Genomic DNA, 27,384 nt, shown 5'->3' with positions numbered 1-27,384 from the left:
ATATTCCTGTGAGGGGCAGCTAGGTGGCAACAGAGATGTCACTAGAGTTACTAATTCTCCTCCACTCTGACTGAATTTACCTTAATTGTTCCTTATTTTTAAATAAATTACAACATTCATTTGAAGGCACAATTTGGATTGCTTGCCCAAGAACTATTAGCTAATTGCCTCAACACCAAAACTTCTAGTTGTGGCTCTGATTCTGTGACCATCCTGTCTGACTGCCTACTTTTGTGGAGTCATCCTTGACATCCAGTCCTGAATCTGAGCCTCTGTTTTTCCCTTCTTGCCCCCTTTACCTGAAATCCCTCTCTTTGTCTCCAGGAGCAGGAAAAGGAAGCCCGGAGCAGATCAGCCTACATCTCCACACTCCCCAAGTCTCCCCCTTGGGGGAGGGACTTTGATGAAGACAAGGATGAGGATGATGAAGGCTCCCCGGGGGGCTGTGACCCTGCAGCTGGAGGCAGCGGCAGCTCCTTCCACAGACTTGTCTTCTAAGGGTTTTGGCCCCGATCCCATGCACTCTTCCTAGTCCCCAGCCTGCTCTGTGATCCCCCTTTCCCTTGCAAGGCCACCTCGGGCCCCTTATTCCTTAAGCAGGACAAGGCAGGGTGGGCTCAGAGGTTTCACCATACCAACTGAGGACTTAGGGTTGGACAGGGTCCTATCTTCAGATATAGTTCTTCCTCGCCTAGCTACCCAGCAGGGTTAGGGACAACGGGAGGAAGTCAAGGAGAAGCAGATTTCAGCTCCCTTCCTAACAGAGCTGTCCAATCATGGAGCAGGCTACTTCTCCATGGGGAGTGAGCTCCTCATCCAAGGAGATATTCAAACGAAAGGCAGGTGACCACCTGTTGGGGACATTGTAGAGGGGATTTCTATTCAGGTACAAGTTGAATGAGATGACCTCTGAGGTTCCTTCAAGCTCTGAGATTCTCTGACTATACCTTCTGGGGGAAGGGCATCTAAGGAGGAGGTTCTGACCCTTTTCAGAGGTGGCAGAGGCAGAGGTTAATGGTACAGGCCCAGCCTAGAGCCCATGGGAATGTGGGGCTTCTGGTCAGTTTAATCTAGGAACTGGGTCATCAGGACCTGACTGACAGAGTACCCAAGCATAGTACACATGGAAGTCTGTTAAAATGCCACATAACTTTCTTTCCTCATTGATTCCACTGAAATGCCGGCTGTGTAATAACAACTATTTCAGGGTCCTAGAGTAATAATACTTTGACTCATATGGTGACCAGTCAAAGACAAATGCTTTCTCTCCCTGGGCCTGGTTTATGTAACAAGTATATTCTGTTATAAAAGTACATGATCAGTTTGGGGAGAAGAGGAATTACTGACCTTTATGCCATCATGCAGCATTTGTCTTTTTACCCCTTTTCCTTTTCCTCCCCTTCATCTTCCCTATCACTCACAAATAATATCATCATTCCCTGAGACCACACTCTGAACTCTCAAAATTGGGGAGATTGTAGAATGGAGAGTGAGAGAGTGTGAGTGCTGCTGTAACCTTTCTTTTTTCCCTTAGTGCAGATATCTCTAACATGGGACCCACAGACTTCCCCCACCCCACCCCACCAAGGGCTCCATGGATAGATCTTCGGATGTCCATGAACTTGGATGGGAAAAAAAAAATCTTTATTTGCAGTCACTGCTGAATTTAGCATTTCTTTCAATTACTTTAAAAGCATGATTCTGAGAAAGGGATCTCCAGACTGCCAGAGGGCTCCATGACATGGAATGGTTAAGACTCTCTATTCCAGTATGTTCAGCAGAGCACTTAGTTTGACTTGTTCATTCCAGAGGCCTCAGTGTGATCACAGGATAAAACAATCAAATTTAGAGCTGTAAGAGAACTCATCTAATCTAACCTCCTTGTTTTACAATTGGGGAAACTGAGGTCCAAGAAAAGAAATGACCGGTTCAAGGTCACAGTTAGCAAAGCCAGGATTCTTTGCCAGCTTTTGCCAATTGCATGTACAGTATGATGGAAAGTGACCTTGCCCACTCACCTCTATGTCCCAGCTTCCCTCTTCTCTACGACACGAGGGACTCAGTCTAGGCCTGGTCCCTTGGTCCTTCTTGAAATGTGCCCAGTTTTGCAGCTAGGATAGAGTAGTGGTGACCCAGCAAACGGTTCTGTTTGGGATGTGATGGCTACATTTCAATAATGTTTTCACATCCATTAAACCATAGGAAGTTAAAGCTGAAAGGGACCCTAGAGACCATTCACAGTTAATGCTGAAAGGACCTTGGTCCAATTTTGTTTTACAAATGACGATACTGAAGGCCACCAAAGGAGAGGAACAGTCAGAAGATACTGACAGGTAGAACTGGAATTCACATCCAGATCCTCTGACCCAGCATTTTCACCAAACCATGCAGCCTCAGTTTATCCTTACAATACCCTAGTCATATTAGTGGTGTATTTTTAATACCCATTTTATGGATGAGGAAATTAAGGTTCAGAAATGGTTGATCTGAGAGCGCCTTCTACCAGCTTGGTATGGTCCCTGATTAGACTCATTAGCACTGTCCACATTAATATACATACAGAACTTGAGGGTCTAGTTCTGTTACTTGCCCCACATGGGACCTTAGGTAAGTCACATCCCCTCTGATCTTCAGTGTCCTCATCTCCCAACCTCAAGTGGTTGTTGTGGGAAAAGCTGCCATCATTAGCCACTGGCATAGCAGTAAGGGGGTTTACACGGGAGAAGTGGCACTCCTGCTACTGAGGAGGTTGAGGCGAGTGGATTGCTTGAGCTCAGGGTTCTGAGGCGCAGTATACATAAAGTTGACGAGATGCCCAGAGGAAGCTTGTGGAGTAAGCCTATCCTTGGGTCCCCGTCTCCCCTCCCAGCCCCCCAAGACTAGGAGGGGCACCATCAGGAGAAGGGAACTGATTTAGCTCAGAAAGCGATCAGCAAGTCAGACCTTCTGTGCAGATCACTAGAGAGGTTGGACCTTTTAGGGGAAGCTCCAGTCTTAAACTGACAAAAACTTTACCAAAACAAAATTACTATGTGGAGCTTCAGGGCATAAGTCAGAGGCCAGCAAGCTATGATTTTGTTTGAGGTAAGAAGTGAGTGGGGAGAGTTCAGAGCTGGAGAAACTGCAAGGGGAGCGAGAGGAAGAGCCCATGGACCTGGAGGAAGACCCTGGATATAGGGGTGCTATCCTCTCCCGATAGAGGGAAGACAAGCTTTATCAACTCCTTTGCCCTAAGATGGGCAATCCACATTATCCTTTAGCTCCCAGTCTGGATTTCCCACAACCCAATTTTTTGCTTTGCTTTCCCAAGGAGAGCAACATATAAAAATAAATTCATGGTTTCATTGCAACATGAAAGTTGTTCCCAATCCCGCTCACTACTGAGGGGAGCTGCCCCCAAAACAAATGTAGTAGGTAGCAAGTACCTCATTCAGCAGACATTTATCAAAAGGTCTGATGTGGAGGAGATCCTGTGCTCAAGCCTGGGATTCAAAATGTAAAAAAAAAAAAAAAAATAAGTTCCTGCCTCAAGCAGCTTCTATTCCACAGAAGATTGGATATGGGTGGGATGGGAGGGAGGCATGACACATACACAGGTTTAGTGTGAAGGTGAGAAAAGGCACCTGGGGACTAAGTGCTTTAGGGGCAGTCTCAGCTGGGGCATCACCAGAAGCAGTCTGGATGACCATGTGTCAGGGTTGTAGGTTAGATTCTTGTTCTGATAGTGGAATAACTGGTCTCTAAAGTTCGTAGGAGTTAAAAGCAGAAGAGGCCCTGCAACTGAGCTGGTCCAAGACCCTCTTTCTACTGAGGAGAAAACAGGTTTGGAGGCAGAAGCAACTTGCCCAAGATCACACTTTCACCCAAGTAGTAGTAGAGTTGGATTTGAAGCCATTTTTGAGATCCTATGGGTCTGTGACTTCTTTCCTTCCTATAATCTTGTCTCTCTTGCCTGAGTGGCCTGGAAGGAGGACCCCACAGCCTGGCCCACTGGAGCTGGCATTCAGGCCAGACTCTAGACCAGGAATTCCTGAGCTGGGTCCTAATTCTGACTCGTCACTGATGGTGTGACTTGGGTAAGTCACTTTCTCTCACCAGGTTGGTCTGTGACTAATAAGATACTGGGTACAGCCTCCTATGGGTAAAGTTTTAGGAGAAAGGGTGCTCCTGGGCTTTGGGCAGGAGGAGTGGTTATTCTCCTGCCCTCTCCTGACAGAGAACAAGGGGAAGTCAAATTCTTGGTGGTGAAACTGCAGGTTGACCAATTACATGTACATTTCTGTCACATTTAATAGGTCCTGAGTGAGGACCAGTATTATCCTCACTTTACAGAAAAGGAGACACAGATGAAATGATGATATAGCTAATACAGACATAGGAAACCTAGGCTAGTCACCTCGTCTTCATCTTAAGACTCAAAACCCCATGGTTTTCTCACTTGTACAGAAAGCCTTTGCTATGAGGCAAAGTTTACCTGCTTCCCAAGCTCCCCTTCCACTCAGCCTATCAGACAAAGAATGAGGAGATCACTCCCAGGTGGGGCTTGGCACTAACAGACTATGTAAACAGTCCTGAGTCTTAGGATAATCATTATTCTCCATCTTCTTCCTCATCCCCGGGGGCTGAGGAAATACTAGGGGTTTAAACTTGGGAAGGTTTCCAAGGGAGAGCTCTTCTCTTCCTCTTCTGCCTCCCCTCCTGATAACAGCACTATCCCCTAACTGTCCCCAGTGGGGACAGGCTGAAAGGGAAGGGGGAAGGAGAATGGCAGAAGGTTCAGTTTCCCAGTCAGCCCTCTTCAGTGAAAGAGTAGTATTATCTTGGAATCAAAATTCCTAGCTCTGACAACGCGGGGACAGTGGGACATCAGATAACCTCACCTAAGCCTCAGTTTTTGTCATATGTTAAATGGGGATACCATTTGCATTCTGGACTTCAACTGATTTTAAAGGGAAGGACTTTGTAAACTGTAAATCATTATAGAAATGAGTACTTATTTAACAGAGACCCAGAGAGGTGAGATGATTACACACGATTGATTACATATGGTTGGGATGACCAGAGCAGAGACTGAAAGTGAGAGATGAGAAGAGGGGAGGAGAGTAAGGATCTGAGAAAATGGGAGCTCTTCTGATGGACCTCAAATAGGGGAGAAGAGTTTGGCACTAGGACACCAAAAGATGCTTCCCTGCCACCTTTCAGACAGGGATGGAGTCTGGACAGACATCAGTCTGTAGTGGATTGTGAACTTGGGCTCTGCCACTGAGTCACCGGTGACCAATCAAGTCACTTCAATAAGCCTCAGTTTTCGCATCTGAAGAATGGAAACCTCTCTCAGCCTCAGTTCCCTTATCTGTAAAATGAGGGGGTTTGATCAGATGACCTCTCAAGTTCCCTTCCAGTTCTACGAATCTATGAGCTATGTATTAGGCAGCAATACTGGACTGGGCTCATGTCTTCTGGCCAATCACTTTGATTCTCTGGGCCTTGTGGTCTTTTCCTCTAAACCATGGGGATAACACTCACACCGCCTACCTCCAGGGGGATGCATCTTGGACATGTGAGTTGGGTGATTCCGTGATGGTGGCTGGGCCTTCCACCTCCATCCGTGCACACAGACAGACTCGGCGGATCAGATTTTTCTTGGCCTTTATTCTTGCCCTGCTATCTGTGGCAGTTAACAAGGGGGATTCACTTTCACTGGGCCTGTACCATATTTCATCAACGGCAGAAACATTAGCTACGTTAAACCCATTCCCCACCCTCCTCCCCCTCCCGCCCCAATCTCAAGACCTACTTACAGGATAAATACATGTTACAAAGGCTGCTTCATTTTCTTTTAAAGGAAAAGAATAAATTAATAATTTAGGCCAATGGCCACCAACAGTGACTTGAAGAAACGCGTCCATTTTCAACAGTTAACATCTCAGGTACACAGTGCACTACAATCCATTTCTCCTCCTTTTGGAGGGGTGTGGGGAGATTGGGGGAAAGTTTCCCACAAAGACCACCCTTTCTTCCCCCGTGTACCCCAGGAAATGGTTCTAAGTTTCAAGACACAGACACCAACACCAACACAGATACAAGAACACAGCCCTGGGTATCCCCTCATGGGATAGCCCTCCAGGGGACAGTCTTGCAGGTTTCTTTGCTGCAGTCATCCCTCACCCCAACCCCAAACCACAAGTCTGGCCTCATGGCCTTCCCAGATCTCCTCAGGCTCTTCCTGCCCATTGCTGAATATGAGAATGTCAGCAGAGCCAAAGAGATGCTTAGGGATCATCCAGTTCATGGAGGCGAGGAGGTGGGGGGGAAGGACCTTTATATCTTTCTGCTGGCCTGGGTTCCAGGGTTCATTGTCATTCTCCATCTCCTGAGTGGGGGAGGGGGCTGACTAAGGACTGACTCCTTGGCTCCCACCCCTTGTCCATTTTTCATTGCTCTATCTTGGCCCCAAGTCCTGTAACTGGTGTGGCTAAATCTTAGGGCCATGGCTCTCTACCCATATATAGCACCCTCTTACACACCTCTATTACCCATTATAAATAAGGCCTCCTAGGGGTATAAGTTCAAGGAAGATGCTTCCCTTCAGTTACTGCTTGGCAGGGAGAAAAAAGGCCTCTTCTAAATCCAAAACCTCTAGACAATCTCCTTTCAATCTGCATTAAGCTGGACAGCATATGCCAGGGTGTAGGTGATGTCCCTAACATGTACAATATCTGCCTATAATCCTGCAAGCAACAACCAAATGCTGACCCTCATTCTGTGTATTTGTTGGGGTGGGGGATGGAATTAGGAGGGGAAACAGTAGCTACACAGCTTCAAATCTGGCAGTATGAGTGTGTAACTGAAATCAGGAGAGAAAGAAGACTTGGTTTGGCAAGGGAAAGCTTAGAGGGTGGTGGTGGGGTTTTTTGACCACCAATCCAGCTGGGGCTCAACTAGCTTAACTACTGGCCCCAGATGTTTTCCACTGCTCCTTCAAGGTGAAGAAGACCCTTCCCAGTGGTAGGCTGGAGGGCTTTGAGGCCTGCTGCTTTTCATTGGAGTGTCTTGGAGTCAAAACAGGTGCTCCCAGGAGGGGGTGAATGTTTTCTCCTAATGCTATACTGCATCTGTGGGATGAAACAGTTGGTCTTTGGTCCCAGGCTTGCTCTGCTCTCCTCAGGACCAGGAACACCTGCCTTTAACACAGAATGTTATAGCTGAGAGAATCTCAGACTTCGAATGTCTAAGCCAGAAGGGCATTAGGCCACTGAGTCTAAGCCCCTTGTTCTCCTGGGTTTTCCCTTTTAGAATCCTCTCAAAGTGGGTACCAGGCAGGTTTAGGAGAATGCAGTGCTTTATTACATTAATCAGAGCCAAGCAGGTACCAGGGAACATGGTTGGGATTGAGAGCGCATTAACAGCTAGCCATCCTAGACATTTTTTCCCCATTTTCATACTAAAATGATTTGGGGAGGGGAAAAGAATTGGCCAGTGTTTTTCAGTGTGGTGAGACAGAATTCTGCTTTCTTCTCCAAGAGGCTGATCCTTCAGCCTCTTCCATTTCTGACAAAGTTTTATGAGCTAAGAACAAGGAAGGTGGCCTCCCCTGCCCTTACCAAGCATGGGCTCCCAGGATGACCCTACAAGTGTCCCCTTCCTTGAGGGAAAAGAGTAACTTAGAGGTAAAAGGCCATAACTCGGCCACCCAGAGTCAACTCAGCTTCAACCCTAGTCCAATGAGGTAGCTTGCTATTACCCCATTTTTATGATGGGGAAACTGAGGCACAGAAGGATAATGTGTACTTGATCTAAGGACCTGCAGCCTTGGAGGTATGTCACAGATTAACTAATACCCTTGGGTGCTGGGTATCCTGGAATTGTTGGGTGTCATGCTCCTCTGCTTTTCAACCCTTTGGCCCTTCCCTGTTTCTTTGTCTCCTGGCCAACAGAGCTGAGGGGGTTGAAAGAGGAGAGCTGTGTGTGGTTGAACAGACAGTACTTTCTGTTGGGGGATTCCCTGGGGGCATTTGGGCTACTCCTCTGAAGTACTGAAAGAGACAGTAGCATGGCCTAGTAAGAAAAATATAGCACTAGGCTTGAGTCTCAGTACTATTACTACTAGTACTACTACTACTACTACTAGTAACTTGAGACAACTGTTTAACTTCTCTAGTCCTTGGTCTCCCCATTTATAAAATAAGAAGACTGGACCAGAATCTGGTCTCAAAGGTCCCTTCCAGCTATAAGTCCTATGAAAATCACAAATAAATGAGTTTATAAGGAGTAACTTATCATCACCACCACCACCACCAGCTAAATCCTAGGAAATCCCCTGTCCTACCATGGGGAAGCAACCCACCCAGGACTTCTCTGCATCTCAGAGAATGCAGGGCTAACTCCTGCATCCTAAGCCTAAAACAGAACAGCTGCACACCAGGCAGGCCCCGGGGGAAGACTCTGATTACCACCCCCACCCCACCTGGACCCAATCTCTGGGGCACATCATTCATGTGTGCAACACAGACTTGGTTTTCCATTCTTTGACATGTGTCTGTCCCTTCCAAAAGACTGCCCTCCCCCTCCTCCCCCTCCCCCCCCCCAAATCTGGCCTTGGCTTTGAGGATTTTTGCCCTCTCCCAGTAGGAACACAGGGAAAATGTCCAGGTTGACCTTCAAGTAGACTCCATCCCAATCCTCAAAGCCTACCAGGACCCCTGTACAGAACTACTCCTACAAACATATCTCCCTTATGTACACATCAGTCCTATCTACAGTTCCTCTTTTCCACGTGACATTCATTATCTCCCTCCCTGCCACATTTCTCTCATGTGCTCAGCCTTGTCTCTCTTCCCCACTGCATTTCTTCCATGACCTCCTTTCCCCAGTGAATTTCTCCCACACACATAACATCAATAACACCAACAAACACACAACAGGTATATTTTACCTGGATATGTGACATTACCCTCTTCAATGCTACATATTAATCCACTCCCATAAAGGATTGCCTCCGATTCTTCATTAACGCTCCAAAAACTTTCCCTTGCATTACCCACCCTTCACACCTTTCACCAGCCTCAGCCCCTTCACTACGTCCCCTCTCCCACGGATGCACATTTCGGTGGGAGTCCAGTTCCCTTCTAACACTATGTACCTCCAAGCACCATGTTTTTTTCCTTTTCCTGGCTTGGAAAAACTCTTCTTTCCTATAGTATGTTCCCTCTATCCCCTAGCATCCCATCCAAAGTCTAAAGGAATGCCTTTAGCTCTAGCCCCAAGGTGCCTATGGGTGCCCCTTCTTGCTGAGAAGGGCTGCTCTATCCCAGCAGGGATCTTGGCACACTCATCAAATCCCATTAGTCCACAGTTTCAGTGTCCGGAGTTTCAAATATCCATGGTCCTCAGGTGCTTGATATCCTGATCTTGATCTTCTATCCCCCTTGGTCTAGTCTGTTTCTCCCCATCCTGGAATGCTGGAAGCAGTTCCTCTGAAGGGTGGGGCCCTGCAAATGTCAGCTGGGGATCCTTGGTGCTGGGATTTCCTCACCTTGCCTCAGGACCTGCCTCCTTGACCAAGACAAGGCCCTGGACCTGGGGAAGGGGATCTCCCTGCTGCTGGGGATTACCCCAACAGAGCAGGCAGGAAAGCTACCTCAGACCAAAACTCCCCACTGCTTCTGTATTGGGAAACTCCCCACTGAAGCCTATGGGGACAGGCTGGTAGAGCTTCTTAAACTCATTATGTCAAGGCTGAGACAAGAGAGGCTGGAAGTGAGGGAGCTGGAGGCTGTGATGCAGAGTGAGTTGGAGTTCTGAGTTCTGGGTCCCCAGGAGGATGGCCAAACCCAGCTCAGACAAGGACACCCAAGGTTGGGGAGCTAGGGGCAGCTGCAGAGGCTTTTCAGCAAAAGCTTGGAAGGGAGAAAGGCAGGGGTGGGTGAGTTCTGGGCATTCTCAGTATTGCTCAAAGATGTGGTTCTGAGCTGGTGCCCAAAGGCCAGCCCTCAAATGGGGAAGCCCCATCAAGCACTTCCTCCCCCATGGTGGCCTCAGGAGACTGAGAGTCTAGAAGGCTGGGCCCAAGGAGCAGGTCAGGGACCTCAGGGAGGAGGGAGGTACAGAAGGGGAGGCAGGAAGAAGTCGGTTACAGGGAAACCCCCCCCACCCCCCAGGCCAGGGCCTGCCTTGACCTTCACAGCTTGCCCCCCTTGCTGGGTTCTGAGGACTGTCGGACATCTGTCCACTCCTGCATGGTGTTCTGCAAGGCCTGAGTCTTTTCCTTGTCCACTTGTACATAATCCACTTTCTCATCCGATGTGATGGACGATGTAGATGGCTGTAGAGTAGACACATAAGCCAGTGTGAGTCCCAGAGGTGCGGCTTGCTCTACCTAGGAGCAGAAGCATTTCCCTTCATCTTCCTGAGCTGATACCTGGCTGGTGGATTTGACTTAACTATACTATACATGCCACTTCACTGGTACAGGAACTCCTGATGAAGAAAGGGGACAACTCCACCAATGCAGGTCACTGTCTTCTCTGAATAGGGCACCGGCCCTGGAGTCGGGAGGACCTGAGTTCAAATCTGGCCTCAGACACTGTATGACCTTGGGCAAGTCACTTAACCCCACCTTCCTTGCCTTCTCTCCTCAAAAAAAAAAACCAACCCCCCCCCAACCCCAAATAAACACAAAAAAGAAATTTGCCTGAGTCACTGCAAAGTTAAATGACTTGCCCAGGGTCACAGAACCAGAATGGGTCAGAGGCAGGCCTTGACCCATCTCTGAGGCTGGCTCCTGATGCCCTATTCCATGGCTGCCTCTGATAGCTAAATGCCTCCAGGGCAACCACTGCCATGGACTCTCCTGTTCTTCTCTGGGCCAGGACACTGGTGTCTGGTGACTCATAGAAAGAGTCACTCTCCCACCACTATACCCAATCTATGTTGTGGGCAAGGAAGGTCTGGTGCAGACATGCTCACAGGGGTGAGAAAAACATCAAATCAGTTTTCAGGACTATGGCAGGGAATTCCTGGAACCCCAAGTAATCTTTTTGAACTTCTTGGATGGCCTTAGGAACTGCTTTTACCAGGAGTATCTGACTGTACTTTTATTAAATGGATGGTTTGTTTGAGGCCTTGGGCTCTGAGTGATCCATCACACTAGATGGGGAACCATGACCAGGCCACCGCAGCCTCTTCATCACAGGGCTGTTGTAAGGATCAAATGAGATCTTGGATAAGAAAGTAACCCATAAAGCAAACCTTACCTAAGTAAAGGATTATTATTTGATTAAACACTTACTTCCCTGCTTATTCTACTCTGTTGATGACATGACCCACTCCTTGCCTTGCATCCTTAGCCTCCACCCAGCATGGTGACCCAGTCAGTCCCTGAGATCCTCTACCCTCCCTTGCCCTCTCGGTACCTTTCGGTGGGGGCTGGGTGAGCTTGGCTGGAAATCCAACGCTAAGTAGTCCACACTGCCTGTACTTTTCTTGGGAGCAGGGCTGTTTGTGCCGCTAGGAACAGGTGACACTGAAACAGGATTTTGCTGTAACAAGGGCAGAAGAGATAGTGTCAACAAGCAAGGAGTTCTCCACTCCCCACCTCCCAAAAAAATTCCCTCTGGAATTGACCCCTAGACGTTAAGCAAACAGAAATGGAGGGAAGCAGGCAGGACTCAAAGGGAGAGAAATAAGGGGGAAAAATGGTTGGGGAATCAATCATTTTGTTTACAGAAAACAAATCTGAGATCTTCTGATAATCAATTCAATCCAAGGAAATTAAATTTAAGCATGTTTGGTGCTAAAAAGGCCTCTACCTGATTCTTCCTGTTATGCCTCATGGTGGCATGGAGGGACTTTTGCCCCTCCCCCTGAGACTCCCACTTTCAGCTCTGGAAGGCTCTCTCAATGGAGCATAGGGTCTGGCAGGCTCCATTATCTAAAGACTAGCAGAGAAGCTAGTCACCCACAGCAACTCATTCAATTGCCAACTAAAGTGAGGAGGAAAGACATCTCTGACCACCATAAGGCCACAGATCTCAGAAGTAATGAAGGGGGAAGGCCCTCCCATCGCCCTTTGCTTATACCATTCTAATGTACTTGTCATTTAACACTATGTACCATATCTTTCAGCTCTCGAATTCCTGCCTTGAGCTGGAAAGGCCCTTGGAACAGAGAATGCTAGAGATGAAAAAACTACCTTCATACATGGAGTGACAAAGCTGGAAGGGACAAGATCCTTATTCTCAGTCTGGAGAAGCACTGGAGAGAAATTTAGGGCATTTTCCCATTTTTAAAATACTAACCAACCCCCAAACCCCACCAACTCTCCCAACTCATAAAGTTTATTGAAAATAAAAATGACTTGTGTAAATATATCATCCTCACCTCATTCCAAAATGGACTGCAAGACCTTTGAGATCAGGGGACATTTTATATATCTCTGTACTCCCTTTAATACCTAGCACAGGATCCTGCACAAAGTAAGCATTCACTAAAAATCTGGTGAACACTTGAATGGATGACTGGATCTTGGGCACCTTTGTCAAACATGGACTAGGCTCCTGGCATCACTCTACCCATGCAAGACTTCCAGATCAGACCATCTGCCTTGTTAAACTGAATGTACCTGTTCCCTACTCTTCTCTCAGACTCAGTCTTTTCAGCGGTGCTTACCATAGGGACATAATTCTCCTCACTGTCCCCTGAATCGGTACTGGTGATGCTCTGGGTGGAGACAGGGCGGCAGGACTGGGAAGAGCTAGCATTGAAGGTGTGACTGTTCATGGGAAAAGGAAAACACAGAGGGAGTTAATGCTACAAGAGCCAAGCCTATTAAATGATGCTTTTTAAAGGATGCTTAAGTTCAGTAAGGCTTTGGTGTGTCTACCCCACACGTCATGGCTTTTTCCTATAACTTTTGCTATCAAAATTTTTGTTACTAGCATTCTCAAAGACAAAGCTTTGTAATTAGCATTTTAAAGACTTTTTGAATAAGGAAAGAAAGAAAATATTCATGGTACTTCTATGAATGAGATGTGTCTAATGACAGTTTGGACCTTCCAGTGATTTTTCAATTCTGGTTCTTCTAGAATCAAAAACTCATGGAAACATGACCTTCTTGATACATGAGCACCTCAAAATTCTAGAATCACAAAATCTTAGTATTTTCAAAACTTAGAATTATAGAATCTTAAATACTAAAATATTGGCATCACAGAATTTTAGGGGGATAGGAGTAGATATTGCCTCTGTACTTCTCAGACACCCATTTGGGGTCCAAGAGAGGAATGGTAATGGACAGTGTCATGGAACTCAAGTGTCCTATCTAAACTACAATGATTATTAAAGAGCTGAGTTCTTGGCCGTTCTCCAAGGGACCAAGGGACTCCTGGGGAAAACTACAAGATAAAGAAGATAGTAATAAAGGAATACATTGGGTGGGTGCTTAGGCTATGAATTAAAGACAACCATGCTGAATATGGAAATAACTAAGGGGTACTACTTTTGAATTACAGAATTACCATAAAAATTACAAAAGGGTAAGGAGGGATGTGAGAAAGTACTTTGTCTAACCCTCTCGTTTTATTCATTATTTTTAGTCCCATAACTGAAAGACTATTGTTAACATTCAGCTAGACGTTGCTTCCAAAGAAATAACTTATGTAAAACATTTTATAAACTGTCATGTCTTATATACATGTGAACTGTTGGTGGCGGCGGCATCATCATCATCATCATCATCATCATCACTGAACCCCTAATAGGGGGTGAGGCTGACAAAGCCCTCTGACATATGAACACAGCCACTTGAACTTAATTCATCCTCAAATTGTGAACAGGACTTGGTACTTTCCAAAACTAATTTCACCTACACCATCTTGATGGACCTTCCCAGAAGCCCATGGACATAGGCTGGCCATGGACCTCTCCCTTATTTTCCCTTTTGACAAATGAGACCATGAGACATGAGAAGTCAAATGAGACCATGAGAAGTCAAAAGACAAGGGAAGGACAGAACTGGGACTAGAACCCAGATGTCCCAGCTTTCCTTCCTTCCCCTCACCGTCCTCCTCAGTCCCCTGATCCATAACCCACTCACATTGCCCTAGACCAAGACTTTGTGACTGGAGACTTAAAAGGAAGCTCATCGATGACCGTATTGCTTCTCAAGTCCAGAGGAGTCGGCTTTGCTGGAATAGGATGAGAAGAGAGAAGAGTTTATGAGACAAGGATGTTATCTTGAATGCTGAAAAGGGTCATAGATTTTTCAGAGCAGGAAGGGGCTATGGGAGACCTCTTCCAATCTATTTTATAGGTAGGGAGGCATCTTGAGCAGAGATCATCATCCTCACTTTATACACATGAAACTGAGGGTTCGAAAGGTGATATGTCTTGCTCAAGGTCATAGTGAGAATTAGTAGCAGAAGAGAGCCTTGAATTCAGGCCTCTTGACTCTCAGGCCAGCTCTCTATCTGCTCAATACCATGCTTCATTTGCCACCTAGGAAAATTCCAAGTTCACACACAGACTATTGTGAAAATGTAACTTCTTAAGAGGGAGCAGTGACCATCCTTACCTTTCCTGTCAGGTTTGAGATTTCGGTTGACGGGGGGAGGCTGGATCTCACTCCCCCGCCCCCGATGGACCGGCAAGGCTGAAGAAGAGAAGCTGAGGTGGTCAAAGTGATGAGGCCCAGGGCTCATGGGAATGTAGACGCTCTGAGAGTTGTCATTAGATCTCTCCATGGCCAGCAGGGAGGAGGACCCAGGGTTCATGGGCACATAGTTATCTTCTGAATTAGAGCTGTCTGTGTGTCCCACAGCGGCTTTCCCTGCCTAGAAAGAGCAAGAAGAGACAAAGGATGTGTCATTGGAGGGGAAAGTGGACATAGAGGATGGGTAGGTTTGACCCTGTGTGACTGGCTGTCTCTAGGAGGTTGAGAGGAGACCTCTGTCCTGAGTCCACAAAGCAAGGAGAAATGAGTTTAAGCTGTAGCAGGAGGGATTTAAATTAGACAAGGGGAAGACTTTCCTGACAATGAAAGAGATATTAATCTTCAAAGGAAATTAGGCAATCACCTATATGCAGGCAACTTGCCTATTCTTAATTTATCCAGCCCCAAAGCTTTAATAGGGGTAACAAAGGGGTAACAAAGGGGTAGGGGTAACAAAGGATTCTCCCGCAAACAGATGCTACAAGTGATTTTAATTGGTAAGTGTGATTCTATAAATATGAAATATGGAGCCCATCAGCAGGATGCTGAGTAGCAGTGACAATGGGGAGCTGGCTCAGGGTGTCAGTGCAATTCACATGGTATTGGATATTCATGGATCTTAACCATTATAACAATAATAGCTAACATTTGTGTAGTGCTTACTATATGCCAGGAACTGTGCTGAGTGCTTTATAATTATTATTCCATTTAATCTTCACAAAAACCTTGGGAGATTATTATCCCCATTTTACAGATGAGGAAATTGAAGCAAACACTGGTTAAGTGACTTGCCCAGGATCATACAGTTACTAAGAGTATAAGGTCAAATTTGAACTCAGGTCTTCCTGACTCCAGGCCCAAGACTCTCATCCTTTGCACCACCTAGCTGCCTCATATATTGTGAGTTTCTTTGGCTCCTTCAAGGCTTGGTTGAAGACCCTAAAGGTGAATCTTATGCTGTGTCCTTGGGTGAGTGGGTTTTGTGGGGGAGGTCTCCACTAATTTATCAGAGGGGTACAAAATAGAGTGAGATAAGGGAAAATAAATTACCCAGGAAATCACAAGATGATGACTGGGAGGCAGGGAGAGAAAAGCAAAGATCTAGAATCTAAGGGCATGCTTTAGATGGTCATTTGGACAACTAGGAAATAGTTGTACAACTCATAGCATATGAATGTAATGAGATATTATTGAGCTGCAAAAAAATAAAAAAAATGATGAAACAAATTATCTCAGAGAATCCTGGGGAACATGACCTGTTGCATGATGCAGAGTAGAAGGAACAGAGGGCAACAATACCATAAAAAACAAAACAAAACAAAACAAAACAGCTTTGAAGGACTCAAAAACTCTGATCAATGGTCAATCAACTCTGATCTGCCACATCTGCAGTAGACCTCTGATAAAGTATCTTAGCCACCTCTTGATAGAGGAGATGGACAAAAGCCATATAAAGAGACATTGAGGTAGAACAGTGGATAGACATCTGGTCCTGGAGTCAGGAAGATCTCAGTTCAAATTCAATCACACACATTTACTAGCTATGTGACCCTGGACAAGTCACTTTACCTCTGTCTGCCTCAGTTGCCTCAACTGTAAAATAGGGGCACCCACCTTGAAGGGATGTTATGAGAATCCCTTTATTTCCTCTCCCTTCCCTAAAGAAAAGTATACTTTTCAACATGGACACTATGTTGATTCATTTTGCTTGATTATGCATATTTATTCCAAGGCTGCTTTTTTTTTCCTTGTTGTTAACTAGAAGAAAATTGTTTTGGAGAAAGTGGGATCAACTATATTGGTGGCAAAAAAAAAAGGTCACTGTAACATTTGGTTTAAAGTGCACAGAAGAGTACATAAGGAAGTTAAGATAGAAGTATTGAGAAGACCAGTTTTGAAAGTCACATACAGAATTTGTCATTTACTATTTTCTTTATAAAGCAAGCAAAAGACAATGGAGGTGCATGGTTTCATAGAGAATCCTCTTCTGTGTCCTGCCATGTTTATGGAAATGTTCTCTTTTTTTTTGAAAGTTTAGAATAAAAAAAATAATAAAAAAATAACAGGATGATTTTTCCCTATAGTTGATCTGGACCCTGGGGAGGCAGTTTCTCTCTTTCTAGCCAGGGTGCCGTAGCAGAGAAAACAAGGGGTATGTTACCTATGGACCTCTGGCCAGACCTCCGGACCCCAGAGGAAGGAGACATTCACGAGTTTCCTGAATTAGTCTAGGCAAGGGGAAGGGGAAACACGTGTTAGAGGCAGTTGGACCCCACTTACCACAAAGGAGTTGAATCCCTCATTGACAGACTCTGAAGACTGGCCACCTTGTGGGTACTCGTATGTCTCACAGGAGGAAGCTATGACACAGGGATGAAAGATTAGTCTGACTGTGACTCTTAGAATCCCTGATCATTGCCTTTCCAATCATGTCTATCCTAACAAACACTCACTGATTCCTCTGGCTCATTCTCCCGCTCAAACATCTCAAGTCCTGGAGGCAGAGAGAGGGGTTTCCGGTAAAAAGGGTACCATTTCACAGATGGAGAATCTGAGGCTTGGAAGATTGAAGGGATTTCCCTAAGATCCCCTGGGTTTTGACTGTAATCTTGAATCAAGCACATAGTGGGTTCTTTATAAACAGGAGTCAAATGGAATGGAGGAGTGAGGGGACAGAAAAGAGGAAACTGCTTAATCCAGCATGTGGCATCTCCACCCCTCACCAGTCCCCATGCCTGAAAGTGTTCACAGGCATCCACGGCTCCATAAAGGGTTTGGTGGCAGAGGAGGACAAACCTGTGGACATCAGTGTTTCCACCTATGCCCATTCTTCCTGGACCTGAGTCTTAGCCTTCCCAACCCTCCATCCCTCCAATAAGGCTCGCTGCTTACCTCGATGGAGACGACTGTTGTCCACCGCTGGGAGGGTGTTACGTCGAGGGATGGTGGCAGCAACGGAGCCTGTCCGGCCACCCTCTCCGTTCTGGGTCCGCTGCTGGGGACTGCCCCAGCGGGGTGTCTCTGCCTGACCTGGCTTGGGGGGCCGGGGTGGCGGAGCCACGTTGGAATCCCCCGAGGGCCCCACCGCCAGGGCATTGTGGTTCTTGTCCAGTGTGAACGTCCTGGGGATCTGGTAGGCTGAGAGCGGGGTTCCCGGGGGGTCTGCGTTGTCCAGCAGAAGGTCCCCAAACTCCCTACACAGCGTGTTGTTGGGGGTCTTGAAGGTGTACACCTCATCGTTGTCTGTCTCGGAGCCGGTGAGGCTGCCCTTGGTATGGCTGGGAGGGTGGGAGGCCAGGCTCTGCGGGAGGTCGTAGGCACTGTCCCGGAACTCCGAGTTGTGCCGGCTGGGCTTGGGCAGGCTGTAGAAGCCGTGTACCTGGCCGCTGACACCGTTCATACAATGCCCGTTCCCCTGGGCAAGTTTCTGCACAGCTGTGTCACTCCTCATGAAAAAGGAAGCCCTGGTGCCCTGGGAGAAACTGGCACTCCTGAGAGGGAGAGAGAGGGCACTGGGTTAGAGGTGGAAGGGGGAGATGAAAAGACCACAAAATGGGCAGGCAGAACTCTTGGATCCTGGCATTCCCACCCTCGAAGGATCTTGGGCAAATCATAACCTCTGCCAGTCTCCGTTTCCCCTCTGCTCATCGAGGAGCTGGGCGAGATGATCTCTCAAGTTCCCTCCAGCAATCCATTCTTAGGCTTTAAGGGACGTGGTGGAAAGCCACGAGGAGACAGAGTGGACTGGCACCGGACTTTAAGTCAGGAACACCTGAGTTCAAATCCTGTCTCAGACACTCAGTAGCTGTGTGACGCTGAATAAATCACTTAACCTCAGTTTCCTTCTCTATAAAATGAGGGGGCCAGAGATGACCTCTAAGACCCCTTCCAACTCTAAATATGATCCTCAGATCCAGAGATTGGGGCTGGGGGGAAGGAGAAAGCATTAAGATAAGATATGTGTTTCTCTACAAGTTTTACCCATACATGCCCTCTCCCTTCTCCCCCTTTCAGAGGGCATTTTGCCCATCTCTCTCCTATGTATCATGCTGATTTGTATTTGTGTATTTTTTTTTAAAAAAGGCTGTCATTTATCTTTCAGTCAATGAGTCAACAAGTATTTCTATGTGCCAAGCATTGTAGTAAGTGCTAAGAAAGACAAAAGCAGTCCCTACCCTCCAAGAACTCACATAGAGAGACAAGATGTAAAGAATTCTGTGTAGACAAAGGTTATTTCAAAGGGAAGGGAAACAGAGGGGAGGGGATCAGGCAGCTGGGTGGTGCTCTGGACTTAGAGTCAGGAAGACCTGAGTTTAAATCTGGCCTCAGACACTTATTAGTGGTGTGACCCTGGGCATGTCTCTTAACCTTGTCTGCCTCAGTTTCTTCATCTGTAAATGGGATGGAGAAGGGAATGGCAAACCATTCCAGTATCTTTGCCAAGAAAACCTCAAATGCGGTCCCAAAGAGTCAGATAGGCCTGAAATGACTGAACAACAAAAGAATCAGAAAAAGAATTAATTAAAAAAAATGATCAGAAAGGCTTTCTGCAGAAGGAGGGATCTTGAGCAGGTTTTGAAAGAAGCCAGGGAAGTGAGGAGACAGCATTTCGGGGATGGAGGACAACTGGTACCCAGGTACAAAGACATGAGATGGAGCACCATGTGCAATGAACAGCAAACCATGCAGCATTCTTTGCATCCTCAAGGTTGGGTGAAAGGACTATGTGCTCAGAAGCTGCTTTGCCCATGTGGAATTAGATACTTAGACTCTCAGAGCTGGAGGGGACCCACCTTCCCCTGAGGGAGGAAATCCCCTTTCACTGCAGGGGGTCATTTAGTTTCCTCTGATCTGGCACCTCTCCCAAGGCAGGAGAGCAAGCTGCTGTGACCCCAATCTTTCCTCACTGCTGGACTTTCCAAATCCTAGACAGATGCATGCAGATACATAAACGTGGACACATACACAGATATAAATACAGACACGTACCCCCTAAGACATATAAGACATAAACACAAATACACAAACTATGAAGATATTAAGGTAACTAGAAGTACACACAAACACACAAAGCTACCTGGCCTGTCTTGGACTGGAAGCAATATTATTAGGCTAGCCATCTCTACATGTAATTTGGTCCAATTTATGGTTAGAGCACTGGACTTAGACCCTCCTTAGACTCTTTCTGGATGTGTGACCCTGGGCAAGTCATTTTAACCACTGCCAGGTTTCAGTTCCTTCATCTGTAAAATGGGAATAATAATGACCCCTACCTCACAGAGCTACTATGAGCTGTTAAGATAAGACAATATTTATAAAGTTCTTTGTAAATCTTAAAGTGCTATATGAATGTGAGCTATCATTAAAAGAACTAAAGTGTCCAACTAGTTTATGTTTCTAGAAAAGACTATCATCTTTTCCCAAGAAAATCTGATGAGCCATTTTGGGATTTGCCCATCCAGACAACTTGGATTACTCATCCATCCATCACTGCAACAATCAGTGCTTTTTTTTTCCCTGACTTGGTGGGGCTAAGAGTGTTCTGACCACATCACTAAGCAGTGAATTAGAGTTATCAACTCTAGAACTAGTAAATAAAACAAGGTCTTTTACATCAGCACTCTGAAAGTACGCAAAGACAAGAGTGTCTGTTTCTGTCTATATCTCTCCCTTCCTCCATCTCTCTATTTCTGTCTCCCCCCACCCACAACAGAGACCACACTCCCACATACCCCAAAGCACCTGAAAGGCTGCCATGAAGAAAAGACATTGCCTTATTCTGCCAGGACCCAGAACACAGAACTAGAGCCATGAGAGGGCCAGCTGCAAAGGCAGATCTGTTCATCATTATTGTTGACCAAAGGGGGAATGGGTAGATGGAAAGTCTTTAATAGAGGTTAGATGACCAATTGGGGAAGATGAAAAAAAAATCTTTCTCATTTCAGGCATAGTTTGGGCTGGATGACTTTGGAGATCTCAGTGATATTTTTGGGTTAACACACACTCACACACGTGTGCATGCACAAAATCAGACAAATTTGTGGTCAGAGACATATGGAGGCATACACATTGACACACAGAAATAAACAAACACATACAAAGACACACAGAGATGAACAAACACATACAGGTAGACATACACAAACCCACATAAACACAAAATGAAACACACACAGAAGTATGTAGGTCAATCCACCCACAGTTCGCTTACATTAACAGCCTGGCATTTTTCCAAATGGTCCCAAATGGTGCTCCCAGGTTGCTATTTGGACAATCACTTGGTTAAATTTATTGACTTAGGAAAAAGTTCCTAGGGATGAAAAGGGATGGGTGGGGGTGGGTGGAGAGTGTCTGGCACCCATCACTGACATCAGGGATAGCATTCTCCCTGGCGACAGAGACACACCCAGGACACTAACAGCACTGAGGATGGCAGGACTTGGCAAGTCCTCTCTGCCCTTGGACGGAAACCCAAGAAAAACCAAGCAGCCCAACAAAATACTCCCAGAATGATAGATATATGGAGCATTTATTCACTATGTCCTAAGCCCTGAATTAAGTTCTGCAGATACACATTCAATCAAGCATACAGGGAAGCTAGAAGTTGAGGGGAAGGTTTGGAAATGACTGCCTCCCCATTTGCAAACCCAATGAATGGTCCAACAAGGTTGGCTTGAATACCCTCTAAGTAAGTGGTGGTGGTGGTGGTGGAGGGCTAAGGAGGGAAAGAAAAAAAAAGGGAGGGAGGGAGAGAGAGGGAAAGGGAGGGAGGATGGAAGGGAGGAAGGAAGGGAAGAAAGAAGGAAGGAAAGAAAGTAGGAAGGATAGATGGATGGAATGAAGGAAGAAAGGAGGGAGAGGGGAAGAGAAGAAGGAAGGGAGTAAGGAAGATAGGAAGGGAGGGAGAAAGGAAAGGAAGTAGGAAGGAAGAAAAGAAGGAAGGAAATAAGGAAAGGAGGAAGGGAGGGAGGAAGGAAGAGTTTATTAAGTGCCTACTCTGTGTTAGGCACTGTGCTAAGAGCTTTACAAATCTGTGATTGGATCTCCTATGATTTCTAAGTCAACTACTTTCTTGTCGTTGGTTACCCATTTTCCAAACCTAAGGGAGTGGGGACTTTGTTCTCCATTGGTCTTTAAACCAATATAGCAGTGGGGTGGAGAAAGTCCTATGGTCCTCAGTGTTGCTAAGAATTAGGTAATTTTTTCCCCTCTGTTATTGGGGTATCTTACTGTCTTCATGAACAGAGAGGAGGAAAATCTGCTGATGTGTCATTTCTTCAACAGTCTTCAAATTAGGCTTCATCTTTGACAAAGTTCTTTGTAACCCCTAATTCTGGTGGCCAATGTGCAGGGGGCGAGGAGGAGGGAGAAGGAGGAGGAACAGAGAGAGGGGAGGGGAACAGATAAAAAAGGGAACAAGTAGGGAGAGAGAGGAGTGGTGACCAAGAGAGGAGAGTGAAGATAGAGGAAAAGGGAACAGATAAAGGGGGAGAGGAATGGAGAAAGGGAGAGGAGAATGAAGATAAAGGAGATGGGAACAGAGAGAGGAGAGAAGGAAACTGAGGGGAAACAGAGAGAAGGGAGGAGAGGAGAAATAGAAATAGGAGGAAGAATAGAGGGGGGAGGGGGAACAGAGAAAGAGGAAATGGGGAATAAAGAAAAGAGAGGAAAGATGAGTTTGGATGGAGAAGACAGATGGTGATAGAAGAGAGGAAAGATGAGAGGAGGCAAAAGGGGTGGGAGGTTATTCTAGGACTGAGCTGGCCAGGGTAGCTCTCCCCAGAACACAACATACCTGCCCATATCCCGGGATGGACCAGATCCCAAGCAGAAAATCTGGAGTCATTCAGGCCAGAGCCCAGACAAATCCCTATTGTTTGCCCCATTCACCAGGGCTGGGGAGGAGCCTGGCCTTCTTCCCTAGCTCAGCCCAGAACAGAGACAGAGACAGTATCTAAGGACCACCTAGTCCCTTTTTATCCCAACTCTGCTACTTACTTCCTGCGGAGTAACAAGTCATCATCCCTCTGAGTCTCTGAGGTTTATGAATGGGAGAAGCAAGATGACCTCTAGGACGTGTTGCAGCTCTAAACCTCATGATTCGAGGTATAGAGAGAAGGCATGAGGGACATTCAGAGTTCACCTAGTCCTGGTCCTACCTAAACAGGCATTTCCATTAAAACATCCCTGACTATTCACTAATCACCCAGACTTAGCCCAAGAACTTTCTGTGATGCGGGACTCACTACCTCCCAGACAGTCTTATCTCACTTTTGGACAATTCTCAGTTACGGTAGCAGGGTCGTGGAGTATGCTCAGACTTGCTCACCCTGGTAGGTTGCATGATGTACTTGTGACTTTTCTCTGCCTGATTCCAGGTGACAGAATGGGAGCTTTGGGGCTGCATCCAGTCCCCTGTGACCTGGTCGCTAATATGGTGTAATAGACTCATGGAAGGTCCTTTGCTCATCCCCCTTTCCCTGTCAGCAGCAGAGAGACAAGGGTGACGGTCTGGGAAAAGGCAAGGCAGCATCTTCAGCTGTTGGCTTATTCAAGGTGAGAAAGGGTAGGGGCCTTCTCTCCCCAGGTGGCCTGGCAAACCCTGATTATGTGGGAGCTGGTATCAAGGAGCCACAACCAGATAAGCTGATGCCTGGGTCCCTGAGAGCTCCCCTGCCTGTTATGCTTCTTTCTTTAAGTAGGGGGGACTTTATGAGCTTGAAAAATTCGGAGCTTAGCAAATGGTAGCAACAGTCTCCTGGAGCCATTCTGGTTACATCTGGGGCAGGGGCAGGCTGGCGGTGAAGGATCTACATCGGAGCAAAAGGCCACCAGAAAGAAAGGCGCCAGCTCGGCTGTTTCATTCAGATGGGGCCAAGGGAGGTGAAATATAAAATGGCTAATTAAAAACCTTTCCAACTCTCTTATGTCGCAGCCTCCCGACAGACTGTAAGAGTAGTTATGAGTCAATTGGGTTTAAATGGTTCTGTTAATGAACACTATGATTCTTTGCTTAGCATTTCTTTCTATGTCAAAATAAACTACTTGTCTCATACCTGACTTATGTTGGTATACTGAGTACCTTTTACTCTCCTCTTAAAATTCCAACGAGACCTATTACTTTTAGTATCCTCCCCAAGAAGCCAGGGCAGAGTCTTATTAGTGAGTCAATGAGGATAAGAGCAAGGGGTCCAGCCCTTCTAATTAGAAGAAGGTTCTCTTAGTAATGAACTGGGTCCACAATCATATAGCTTGATAAAGACAGGAAAGGACAGGTAACTATAATAATAATAGCTAACAGTTCCAATGTGCCAGGCACTGGGCTACATGTCTTACAATAGATACTTAGACCATTAGATCCTCATAACAAACCCGGAAGATAGATGCAATTATTATCCTTATTTCACAAATGAGAAAACTGAGGTAACAGAGGTTAAGTGACCTATCTAGGGTCACACAATCTGAGACCAGATTTGAACTCAGGTCTTCCAGACTCTACTCCTAGATGCTCTATCTCCTATCCCTCCAAAGGGCCCAGCCCCAAGCCAGTTTAGGAAATTTTTTCCTCATAACAAAGCAAAATATGCCTCCTTGTAACTTCTACCCACCCCTCCTAATTTTGCCCTCTGGAGCTAGACAGAAGACTTAATAATCCTTCTTCCACATGACAGCTTGTCCCATGTCCCACCCCCTCAGTCTTCTCTTTCCTAGGCTGGACATCCCCAGGCTATTGAACTGACTGCCAGGCAGTAGGACCCCCAAGTTCTTTACCATTTCTTCCTGGATGTTCTTCTCTGGCTGGCTGTCAATGTCTTTCTTTAAATGTGGCACCCCAAATTAAGCACAATACCCAAGAAGTCCTCTGATGAGAGTCTTGGATGATACGTCTCCAGATGTAGACTGACAGAAACTTTTTTGGATGTCCCAACATACTGTTGGTTTATCCAAGTTCATGAAAAACCCCAGATCTTTTTCAAACAAATTGCTATCTAGCCACACCTCCATTTTGTATTTATGAAGCTAATTTCTTGAATAGAAATCTGAGACCTGCCTTTTTTATTCATTCATCCATCCATCTACTTACTGCTTATCTATTTTTAAGACTATTGTTTATCTATTGTTAACTCTATCTAGTTAGCTAGCCAGCTGTTCTCTCATTTCAGTAGGGAACTCCCAGTGAAAAATATTGTTAAGGGAAATTTCTTCTTAGCAGATTGAGCCTCACTTTCTAGTATGACAAAATCTTTTGGAATTGGGACTCCATGTGCTTGCTTTTTGCCTTCATTATCAGTCATCTACAAATTTGATAAGCATAATATCTATGCCTTTATCCCAAGTCACTAACAAAAATACCAAACAGCATAAGGACAAGCATCCATCCCTGGGGCACTCTACTAGAGACCTTACAAGATGAAAGCAACCCAGTAATGATGACTTTCGAGGTCTGGGCATTCAGCCAGTTTCAAATCAAGTTGGTGCCACTGTCTAGTCTGCATCTCTCCATCTTTTCTACAAGAATGGGATGAGAAACTTTGTCAAATACTTGGTCAAGACCTGCGTAAACTCTATATAATATTTTCTCAATTATCCCTTTCACCAAAGGAAATGAATCGCCCCAGTGCCTTAGATGAAGAGATGTTAGCTCTCTGCAGGCACTGTTCCCTTTTCTTGATGAGCATTGACCATCTTGCTAATATGGTATTCTAGAGTTTTGCCAGAAATTAAAGGCAACTTGAAAAGTCATTAGTCTGAAATCTCCATCATCATCAACATCTTCTTCTTCTATCTAGATATTTGCCCTTCTCTAGTCCTGGGGGCACTTCTCCCACTCTCTATATTCTTTCAAGGATCACTGAAAGTGTCCTAACAATCACACCTACTTAATCTAACCAGGTGACTTGAACTCACCAAGGGCAGGTAGCTAGGTGCTCTCTTATGTCTTAGTATATAATTCTACTTATCTTTGATTAATACAATCTTGAACAGAATCACTCCTTACTTTTATATTCAGTCTCCATCCTCTTTTAAAAATCTGAGCTGGTCAGTGAGTTCCTAGCATACCATCATTTTTTTTCTTTAGACGACTTCTCTTTTTTCCTTGTCAGATTAATTTAATTTGTGTCTTCAGAACTGGATTCCCAAGAGCTTCCTATCTCTGGGTTTCCTTTCCTCACTTAATTTTAGGCCAAAGTATCTTAACTCTCATTTACTCTCTCAAAATCTAGAGTATATGACAGACTATGCCTGAATTTTCTCTCCTCCTCTATTATAAACTCTAAGATGGAGAAGTTATTTTCCCTACACACACACACACACACACACACACACACACCCCATCAAATCTAATTTGGCAACCAGCTCCTCCCTTTTTATTAGTGAGATTCAATTCCAGAATGCTATAGTACATATTTTCATAGGAGTCCCCCAAAGTCCTTCTTAGCTTGTAACTTAAAAAACCAGGAATACAGTTAGGCAGGTAGAAGAGATAATGACCCCACCCACACACTGACATGAGGAGAATGGAGGAACTTTATGGTTGGAAAACTAGGGCACTCTCAACCCAGAGCCATTTGGTAGTTACTAAGTCAATAACCATTACATGGGTTAAAGTTTAGCCTTCAGAAATGAATGGAATATGTCTGTGATAAAGGGCTCATTTCTAAAAGATATAGAGAACTGATTCAAATGTACAAGAATACAAGTCATTCCCCAATTGATAAATGGTCAAAGGATATGAACAGACACTTTTCAGAGGAAGAAATTAAAGATATCTATAGTCATATGAAAAAACGCTCTAAATCACTACTGATTAGAGAGATGCAAATCAAAACAACTCTGAGATACCACATCACACCTATCAGATTGGCTAACATGACAAAACAAGATGATAAATGTTGGAGAAGACGTGGGAGAGTTGGAACACTAATTCATTGTTGGTGGAGCTGTGAGCTGATCCAACTGTTCTGGAGAACAATTTGGAACTATGCCCAAAGGGCTACAAAAATGTGCATACCCTTTGACCCAGCAATACAGCTTCTAGCATTGTCTTCCCAAGAGATCATAAAAATGGGAAAGGATCCCACATGTACAAAAATATTTATAGCAGCACTCTTTGTGGGGGCCAAAAACTGGAAATCAAGGGGATGCCCATCAACTGGGGAATGGCTGAATAAATTGTGGTATATGAATGTAATGGAATACTATTGCACTATAAGAAATGATGAACAGGAAGACTTCAGAGAGATCTGGAAAGATGTATATTATCTGATGCTGAGTGAAAAGAACAGAACCAGGAGAACTTTGTACACAGCAACAACCACAGTGTGCGAGGATTTTTTCTGGTAGACTTAGAATTTCATTGCAATGCAAGGACTTAAAAAATTCCCAATGACCTTTTAAGGCAAAATGCCTTCCATATCCAGAGAAAGAAATATGGAATTCAATCGCAGAATGTAGCAGATCATTTTCTTTTGTATTACGTTTTGGTTTGTTATATGATTTCTCCAATTGATTTTAATTCTTCTATACAACATGACTATGGTGAAAATGTATTTAATAGGAATGTATGTGTAGAACCTATATAAAATTATATGCCATCTCAAGGAGGGAGAAGGAAGGTGGAGGGGAGGGAGGGGGTGGGAGGGAAAGAAAAAATCTAGATTGTATGGTAGTGA

At 45.4% G+C, this 27,384-nt stretch overlaps 2 protein-coding genes across 10 annotated transcripts in view; one reads left to right on the top strand and one right to left on the bottom strand.

Annotated features, from left to right (window-relative positions):
• USP35 (ubiquitin specific peptidase 35) overlaps positions 1-5,890 on the top strand; it is an 82,854-nt gene extending 76,964 nt beyond the window's left edge. For all 7 annotated transcript variants that reach the window (XM_072610733.1, XM_072610732.1, XM_072610734.1 and 4 more), the window contains one exon: positions 325-5,890. In XM_072610733.1, the coding sequence (XP_072466834.1) occupies positions 325-498 (174 nt within the window). In that variant the 3' untranslated portion in view covers positions 499-5,890. The remainder of the gene's footprint in view (positions 1-324) is intronic.
• GAB2 (GRB2 associated binding protein 2) overlaps positions 5,633-27,384 on the bottom strand; it is a 242,414-nt gene continuing 220,662 nt past the window's right edge. For all 3 annotated transcript variants that reach the window (XM_072610741.1, XM_072610739.1, XM_072610740.1), the window contains 7 exons: positions 17,603-18,201; positions 16,991-17,070; positions 14,573-14,831; positions 14,096-14,186; positions 12,670-12,772; positions 11,415-11,540; positions 5,633-10,324 (listed from right to left, as the gene is read on the bottom strand). In XM_072610741.1, coding sequence (XP_072466842.1) covers positions 10,181-10,324; positions 11,415-11,540; positions 12,670-12,772; positions 14,096-14,186; positions 14,573-14,831; positions 16,991-17,070; positions 17,603-18,201 — 1,402 coding nt within the window. In that variant the 3' untranslated portion in view covers positions 5,633-10,180. The remainder of the gene's footprint in view (positions 10,325-11,414; positions 11,541-12,669; positions 12,773-14,095; positions 14,187-14,572; positions 14,832-16,990; positions 17,071-17,602; positions 18,202-27,384) is intronic.

The sequence above is a fragment of the Notamacropus eugenii genome, chromosome 5, assembly GCF_028372415.1.
Source record: "Notamacropus eugenii isolate mMacEug1 chromosome 5, mMacEug1.pri_v2, whole genome shotgun sequence".
Taxonomy (NCBI): Eukaryota; Metazoa; Chordata; class Mammalia; order Diprotodontia; family Macropodidae; genus Notamacropus; species Notamacropus eugenii.
This window is presented reverse-complemented; position numbering and strand designations above follow the sequence as displayed.